This window comes from Clupea harengus, chromosome 8, assembly GCF_900700415.2.
Source record: "Clupea harengus chromosome 8, Ch_v2.0.2, whole genome shotgun sequence".
Lineage (NCBI taxonomy): Eukaryota > Metazoa > Chordata > Actinopteri > Clupeiformes > Clupeidae > Clupea > Clupea harengus.
This window is the reverse complement of record NC_045159.1, coordinates 9,738,558-9,747,868: the sequence shown is the minus strand read 5'-3', so window position 1 is coordinate 9,747,868 and position 9,311 is coordinate 9,738,558. Positions and strand designations below refer to the sequence as shown.

At 43.1% G+C, this 9,311-nt stretch overlaps 1 protein-coding gene across 2 annotated transcripts; it reads right to left on the bottom strand.

Moving 5' to 3' along the window:
• Positions 1-2,040: 2,040 nt before the first annotated feature.
• On the bottom strand, positions 2,041-9,055 carry yipf5 (Yip1 domain family, member 5). 2 transcript variants are annotated; one of them, XM_012837812.3, is made up of 6 exons: positions 8,925-9,055; positions 7,794-7,906; positions 7,259-7,434; positions 5,602-5,747; positions 4,904-5,085; positions 2,041-3,923 (listed from the first exon to the last, which is right to left on the bottom strand). In XM_012837812.3, the coding sequence occupies exons 2-6, from the start codon at positions 7,898-7,900 to the stop codon at positions 3,761-3,763; spliced, it is 774 nt and encodes a 257-aa protein (XP_012693266.1). In that variant the 5' UTR covers positions 7,901-7,906; positions 8,925-9,055; the 3' UTR covers positions 2,041-3,760. The 2 variants fall into 2 exon arrangements, with proteins under 2 accessions (XP_012693266.1, XP_031427632.1); XM_031571772.2 differs by having other exon boundaries at positions 9,004-9,028.
• Between the last annotated feature and the right edge of the window lie 256 nt (positions 9,056-9,311).

Genomic DNA, 9,311 nt, shown 5'->3' with positions numbered 1-9,311 from the left:
CACACACACTTTTTCCAAAACAAAAATAGTCCAAATGTATTTAATCAATGACTCTGGATGATCAAGCAATTATGTGTCTCTATCAAAAACTGCCTTAATAGCAGCTCCAAGGAGACAGAGATAGTGCTTATTGTGAATCCTGCTTTGCCAATAAAAAGAGGAAGGTTTTTGATTCTTTTCATATCAGCTGGTGGCTGTAGCAGATTCCAACAACTGGTGCATGGCAAATGTTTTTTTGATTGTAACATAACATGCTTGTCTTAATACAACCTAAGGCATGAAATAAAAACCAAAATGATCCAAAAAGAATTTTACTTGGACTTAATGTTCACGGCTCACAAACAAGAGTTTTGTGTTGTTGTTTCAAACATCTACATACTTCCTATGACCACTTACTCTATCTGAGTCTGAAGTAGTCAGGATAGGAAAACCATGATCAACTAGAAACATCCTTCTTTTAGTATCATATGATCCAGTGCAAATGCATCTGTAGCCTGCAATGACATACTTTCAAAATGCACCACAGCACAGCACAGTTGGACATATGAAAGGAAACTTATCAGTCATTTGTTGTATTTCTGTTAGCAGTACCAGTGAAATGAGGTGATTCACATACTCCATTCATTTGAATAGATCTCGATTAGTGGAAAATCAGATATGCATAATGCAAATGTGGTCAAAGAAGACTTTGGGCCCAGGAAGTGGATGCTGACATCTCTTTACCCACAGATTGCCTTTTAAGCCTGTATTCATTATGGGGTTTACACACATACACACACATACTGTACACACACTTTCCATGTCTCTTGACACACCAGCGGAACCTTCTAAACACCACTTTGATCACTGCATACCAGCTGGAACTACAATTATGCAACTTCTGTTGAAACAGCCTATGGGCCCGCTGTTGCCAAGAAAAGGGCCTGTCAAGGAAATACATTAGAAACGCAGTTCAACACTGCCACCTATTGGTCATTCTGATGTGCTTCAAACCTCAGTAAGGACCTACAGGTCTGCCAGGTCATACTTGTAATCAGTTAAGTACAGACATGCAGTAATGTATAAAGGCATTTTCTAGAGGTGGTTAAGTCTGTATGGTGTATCGACATGATATGGCATTTTGTCATGGTATGGCGTCATGATACGGCAATGAAAAGAACCTTTTGAAAGTATGAAACAATAAAAGTTTCTAAACCTAAATGACTTTTTCTGATGAAAAAACATATTGTCCAGGGAGGAAACGAGGCAGCTTGGTGAGCACAAATATGTGGTCGTACATAAATCTGATCCAACTCCACTTTCCCCTGACCACCCTTTCCTGACCACTTGACCTGACCGTATGGTTCTATGCAAACCGGACTCATTCAGGATACTCTACTCTAAGTGACGGGACCCTTCCAGGACCCTCGTAAAAAGGAGTGGGGGACGGTTAGTCAGCAAAATGCAATGTGGGCAGAGCCGACGGGCCTGATGAGCTGAACAGAGGGGAATGTAGGGCCTCGATTAGGTCCAGATGCTGGGCCTCTCTCTGTAATGCCAAACATGTCGTGTAACTCACAGAGGACAGGGGGACGATAGTAATGCTGCCATCATGTGACAGGCGTGGGGCAGGACTTAATTATCCCCCTAACAAAACAAACAAACAAATACATAAACAAACAAACAAACAAATAAATAAATTACTCGTTCATTGAACAGCAAGTAAACCATTACTCGATTTTTTTCAGTCTATCTATCTGCCTGGATGGATGTAGATAGTTTTGATAGTTGCTGTCTTCTGGCTTATCTTCTTGAATGAATCTCACTTTCAAGTTTGGTAAAGAGCAAACAAGCGTTACTTCACTTCTGCAAAGACTGATGACAGTTCAACCTACATACATCAAAAGTCCATGTGGGAATCACATATTACTTCTCTGTTATATAACCCATGGTAAACAGATGGGAATTACCGAAAACCCTTAAAGAGATCTACCACATGGCTAAAAAGACCCAAACTTGTGCCACATCATTCAGTCAGACATTCACAAACGTTGGAAAGTGTTCAATATATACAACCAATATTTTATTTTGTTAAAATGGCCAGTGAAACCACTAAAAGCATGACGCCAAAATTCCAATCCACCAATGATTCCACAAGACACATTAGTTACATTTGAACTTGTCGTCTTTTTTTGATGTACAAAACAAATTATACAGTATACAAACGTACTTGGCCATCAGAGAGCAGTCACCTCTGCTCGGTAATGTGAAGATATAAATGGCCCCCTTGCTTTCATCTTGAACAGATATCTAGCATAGAAAAACTGTTCCGAAGCATTTATGCATTATTCATTCTTTTTTGTTTTACGAGGGGGGTAATAGAAAATAGAAACCCTCTCCCGTTTACCCCCCCGGTCCATGGGTTTCCCTGCGTCTGCAGAGGAAGGGGCAGAATGGAAATTAACGAGAGGAGTGGGGAGGGAATGATATAACCTCTGCGTATGACAGAGCAAATGGTCAGACGTGGAAGTGGGAGTGAAACATTCGAAAAACACACAAAAAAAACAACCACACATGTTTGTGACAATGTGCTTGCTCACCCGTGTGTGTGTGTGTGCCGGGGGGGGGGGGGGGGAGTAGTAAAGTGGGAGGGAAGGATTCTGCCTTTCAGACATTCCTGGAAGAAAGGGCCTTGAAGGCAGAGGGACCCAGATAACACAGGATCACACATCTTGTCGTAACGTTAAGATTAAGGAGGCCCCAGACCTATGCAGCTGAGCCCATCTGAACCACACGGACGTCCAGGATGAGTAATGGCAAATGGCAGCTCACATAAGAGGAAAGCGTGTTCCTACATTGTGAGGAGAAGCCGTTTAAAACAAACCAAAGGTGCTCGACAGTTGACTGTACTGCGACACATATATGTGTGTATGTGTGTGTGTGCACACTGCCTTGACATCACTTAATAGTGAGAACATTAAATACATATAAAAACACATTCCCAATCTGTACCAGGAGCTGCTTGCTTTGAATAGGTTGTGTTAACGCATGCGTGTCTCCACCAGAAGGTACAGGTGAAGTGATTTCAATTAAAACATCTGTCTGTCAATATCAATTATATGAGAAGATGCAACAACTACCTGGAATGAAAATGCAATCCCACTGTCTGGTAGTGAAAACGTAGGTAAAATGTGTGTGTGTGTTTGTTTCCCGGAGAACTGACACATTAATGCTAGCACATCTGTCATTATTCTGATAAATACTCACATTAAACATATCCGGAATCTGACACTTATCTCCACAACCTTGTTTAATGTGATTCATTCAAGGTCCTGCTCAGATTTTCTATATAAAAAAAAAAAAAAAAGAGCGAGAAAAATGGTACTTGGACACACCATTTTTCTAAAGGCCTCAAAGTCTAAATAATTCGGTTTGACAGACACACAGATATTACCACATACACATAACCTCACTCAGTCTCGTGCACAGTCAGTCAGACACACACAGCAAACGAACAAACAAAAAATACCATCTAGATCTAGACTGCATAAAAAGAAGATGAAATGAAGAATTTGGTGTGTGCGGTGGAATGAGAGGCTGCGGGGGGGGGGGGGGGTTTGGTTGGGGGATAGGCAATTCAGTCCAAGTTGTAGCGGAGGCCCACCTGGGCCCACCCTGGTCCTTCATAGCGAGAGATGCGCACGTTTGGTCTTCGGTGGGCTACACTGCAGGAGCGCCGGAGGAGAGAGGCGAGAGGGAGGGCTGGAGGGGGAGAGACATGTCAGAAGACGGAGATGAGGGCGAAGACACCGTAGAGGAGAGCGCAGGGGTACGCCACCAGCAGCTGCTGGCCCTCCATCTCCAGGGCCGAGATGAAGATCTTGGAGGCGGAGAAGCTGCACCAACCGATGACGAGCGCCGTGATGACGATACCCATCATGCCTCTGGAGAAGAGAGGGAGATGAGGACAAAAAGGAGTCAGGGGCAGCGTCTATGACCAGTCTTACTCACACGAAGACAAGCATGGCCTGTGACAGACATGGTCCAGCAGGCAAAACAGACCATAGATGGTTTGAAAGTGCAGGATGTAGTTTTTGTTGCCAAATATAAAAATTCTCCCATAATGTAATTGTGGTGTTTGCAGGGGTCATACAGGTCCTTATATGTCTCCTAAATAGTTTTCTAGGCCAGAAATGCTATGAAAGAAGGGTAGGGGATACAAGTAGATACAGTAGAATACTGTGCAACATTGAGAGTCTCAAGGTCTTTTATTTATTTGTTTTATTTTTGCATCATTGCACTTTCAGGATATGCAGTCATGGAGACTGAAACACTAATTACGTTTGCCTTTCCTGTTTCATTTCCCTAGATGTTCATATGGGTGTCACCCAAGATGTCTAAACAGTCTAGGGATAAAGTATTAATGACATAAGTAGTTAACACCAAGCCAATAACATTCAGTTCTTGTACACACACACACACAAAATTATGAATGAATAAAATGTTTTTCAATCGCACACGCACATATATATATATATATATATATATATGCCCCTGGAGTACTCATAACTAACTATATAAACAACTGAACAAATGTCTGTACAGGCAGTCCACATAAGAAAGCAGACAGACTGGAGCTAAACCAATAAAGTGGGCCGGGGAACGGTCATGTGCCTGGGAGACAGCACCCGTCTCAGCTGGAGGTGACTTCCTCTTGTACGGAGCCCCTGATCGCCAATTTAACAATTTGTAATCAAACAAGCAACACGCCGATCTAGACTGAATAATTCAACAGTACACTGGCCTCCTTCAAAACTAGAGCATCCCAGTAGCGCAAAAAACCCTAAAACAAAATCAGACCCAGACACACCATGGAGACGCTGCGGCATGCCTCTATGTCTCAAGTCACCCTGCTTGAACTTACTGTAAGGAGAAGAGCACGCCGAAGCTGGAGAGGAGGATCATGGGAAGCAGGCAGTAGCCCAGGACGCTGGAGGCGCAGCCAAAAGACACGCCGGTCATGCTCATGAGGTTCAGCAGGCAGTACATGCCCAGGCAGCCGATAGCACTGATCCCGTACACGTAGCCAAACTGGATCTTCCCTGCCTGGGGCACAGAGGGATGGATAAAAACACTGATCACCTCCAGTGGAGCCTGGGCAGCTCATGCTAAGAGTACAGTCTATTAAGTGTGTTGTTTTCATGCTTATATGATTGGTATTTTCATGACAATATTTAAAAAAAATAATGGCTGGAGGAAGAGCTTCATACTCTATAGGTAGTCTAAATGTAAATGCATCTAAGTAGCCCATTTGTGGAGAAAATCCACCAGCCCATAAATCTGATCACTACAACAACTGTGCTGATGAAAAAATTCCAGCACATACTTACTATTGTATATTTGCTAATTATCGAGACACATTTAAAATACTTCTGAGATATGTGAATGGGGTATTTTCCTTAAAACACATGCTTAATTAAACTTGCAAGTCTGTGCTACTGCCATTTAAATAAAGAATTACAGTGCAACTTGACCGGTTCATGTAGACTAGTTTGGTGTCAGATTGTTCTGTGTTTTGTTTGGCTATCCCTGCATGCCTGGTCTTTTTCCTTTACTACTCACGAGTAGCAGCGTAGCTCCAAACGCCAAGCAGAACACCATGGGCCCAGCAAGGTCTGTTTCATTCATTATGCTCCCATCCGCTACCTTCATGGGGTGCAATACTGTCAACGTCTTCTGCCAGATGTGGTCAAAATTGATCCCAAGCTCTGAAAAGAAGAGATTCTCAATCAGTACTTAAATGTATGTATTTTCTACGCATGACAGGCCTCTAGGTTTCTCCTTGTTTAAGCTGAAAGTAATATGTGCACAAACATACATTTACTGGGAAAGGAGTTCTTCAAACTAATTTAGCCTACTCAACGCACTCCAAATCACCAAGCCAATTTGGCAAATGCTAGCTGAGAAGGGATGGAAGCCAAGAGGACAAGATTCAAACCAGGCTTAATTACATGCAGACAAACAAAAGGCTACTTTTCTTGTTCTGTGCAAACATCTTATGGTGGGCAAGTGCATATGACTTCCTCTTGACAAACACATGCGATTCAAGAACAGCCTACATATAGCCTACACAAATAAGCACAGAAATTGGAAAATAAACTGGCTTTATATGACCCAGCTATGCCAACACATTTGTAAACTTGGTTCATACTTCCACATATGGGGAGTCCAAAAAAAACCCAACATCACATAATTATGATGGTTGAGAGTACAGATGTTCCAGTGCAATGTTCACAAAAATAGCCCACCATGCACCATCAAGTCCAGTATTTCAGAAGGACTGAAATAACCGCACAGCTTTGAAGGCAAAAGAACAAAACAAATCTGTGAGCAAGACGACCCCATTTGTAACCGTGTGTTTAAAACACAAAGGCTGTGCCGATGAGTACGACTACCTGCTGCCAGCATTAGATTATTACTGAGGTCAGAGTCATTCATCAGATGAGTAGACTACCTTCAGATGACATACAGCAGCCCACTCCTGCCTCCTCAGTCTTGCCCCAGTTAAGGCACACACCTGGGGATCTGGGCCACTTGCACTTGGAACAGAGGCAGCAAAAGAGCAGCGTGCCAGGACATCGGCATGACAACACACCCATAAGTGCACAGTTGCGTTTCCAATGTCACTTCCGGGGCTAGCGGCCAGGGGCGTTTGGCCCGTTGGTTACCTTTGGGCGAAACAGGGCTAACTGGTGCTTGAGGCTCAAGTGAATTTGAGCTTGCCCTGACCCGATAGTAGAAACACAACTACTGGCTCAGACAAACAATCGAGTGGAGTGTTATCAAGTTCTGGATTCCCAGCAGAGCAGAAATACACTTGGTGAAAGTAATACACTGTGAGATTCAATATCCACTGATCAAAACTGTGTCAGGGTCAGGTCCTTGACTGGAATGAAAAGTCAGTGCCACATGAGCTCTTTGTAAACAAAGCAATCCAAGTCAGACCTGTACAAGACACTGTTTTAAGCACTGCTTTTATCATCATTACAACAACTCTTCTAACCCCCTTGAGAGGGGCTGGAAAAATCAGGGAATTCTTCACTTTAAGCTTTTCCAAAGGTTTTAAGCATTTTACGAGGGTCCGTGAAATCTCCAGACCTGGATAATGCAATTTCAACACTCAGCAACTTTTCTGGATTTTCCAAGGCCTTGAGAATTCTGACCATGCTTTGCAGCTACTGAACCCTTACTCTATGCTGAACTCTGACATGACTCTCACCTTCCAGCAGGGGAGGCTCATCTTCAAAGCTGCTGCTGTACATGGACTGTGAGCTGGCGGGGGTGTAGGCAGGCGTGGGCTGGAAGATCTGTCCAGTGTAGGGCTGCTGAGGCTGGGGCATCATGCCCGGGCTGGCGTACGCCATGGGCTGGGAGTAATCATACTGCCCATATGGCCTGACAAGACAGAGGGGATGGGATGGTGGGACGTGGTGAGGGAGAGAGACCAGGGCGATATGGACTTGTTACATCCTGCAGAGCAGTACTCTAATTTAATAACACACACACCCATGTCAATACCCCAACAACCTTTAATTTAACATCCAGAGTACCATTGTATAGATAGCTGGTGTGACCAATAGATCTATCACTGATGATCAAATATGAGTGTCTTAAAACTACATTTAGTATGTAATGTATGAAGAGGGACATTTGATCAAAATGACTGAGATAACAGAACTTGGCATTAAGGCCTTATTCAAAGTAGACTGTGGTTTTTAGGAAGAGCCGCATCGAAAGTGAATGTGTCATCCTACTGTTTGTATGGGTCCTCTGTGTTGCCATAGGCATATCCCTGATTTTGGTCATCGACGCTGTAGCTGGACTGGTAAAAATCCGTGTTCAAGTTGTCAAATCCTGACATTTCAATCTGTGGAAAACGCGCGTCAGGATGGGATGATTATAGCTAGCCACTCAGTAGGCTATAAAGTAAGCATTGCTACCAAACATTCATGATAGTAATATCTAACCGTAGCGGATATCAAATCTACAAACGACCTGAAAATATAGGCAAGCTCTCACAAATCATAAGGTAGCTTGCTTCAATGGCAAACGACATTTTCGTAGTCATTAAGTGCAGTTGAGGCTAAATGCCACCAGCCATAGTGAATACGTGTCGTCCTCCAACAGATAATGATGGCTCATTAAAAGTTAGCCTAGCAGAAATGATTTCCATCGCCCCAAAGATTCCTACGATATCTAACGGTAGCGTTACAGATTAGGACCAGCTCATGATATTTCACATACCATTACAAAAGGAAAGAAACGCCTTTGTCCAACCCGTTACTTAAACGGTGAGCTATTTGACAAGCTACATAGCTACAATTAACACAGCTAACTTCACGTTAACATCTATCCAACTTCGTAGCAACGTAGCTAGCGACAGCTAATGTTAGATAGCAAGTAAGCAAACATAGATTCTGGGTCAGGTAATCTACTTAGACAGCCAGCATAGCCCTTAACTTACCCAACAAACTTTAGATAATGAGACAGATCAATTATAGCTAAAGGTGAACGTATATGTAAAACGTTACAAACGTTCATCATTTTGTGATGAAAATTGAGGGACTGGTGACGTGCGCCAACACCATCACAGATTGTATACGTTCTGCTCAGTTACCTAGCCGTCTCGTAAACAAACGAGCCAGTTAGTTTGATGGGCGAGCCTTGGTTGTTAGGAGACATGTCTCATCACTTTATTTCTAAATACACAGGAAGCGGTGTCATTGATTGTTAGGAGAACCAAGTTCGTTAGCGATAGCGAGCTAGCTGATTTAGAGAAGACCCAAGCCAATTCAGCTCATGACAGCTTAGCTAACGCCAACTCATTAACAAGAAAGCGTTAAAGAATAATAATAGCTACGTCTAACGTCGAACAGAAAACATACCTCTCTGCAGTTCCTTCACGACTGCCCTATTTAGTACTACAATGCCGAACACCGCCAACTTCACACGGCACCTACTTACGTGTCAACAGAAAAGTAAAAGTAAGTACTTCCGGGTGATGGCGCCACCATAGATCAGATGGCTAGATCTACAGGCCTTTATTTGTCTGAAAATACAACTATTGCCCTCTGTACGCATCTTTCCGAACTGCAAAAATGTGCAACGAGGACGATGCACAGTCACACAGACACTGATTAAACTGGGGTAGGATCACAATCTTTAATGTGGTTACATTTCCATGCAGAGCAAGCTCTGTCTGAATGTTTAATAGTCTTGCACAGCATGGTAGCACACCACCCACATGCTCTCTGTTAGAAAGACTCACATTA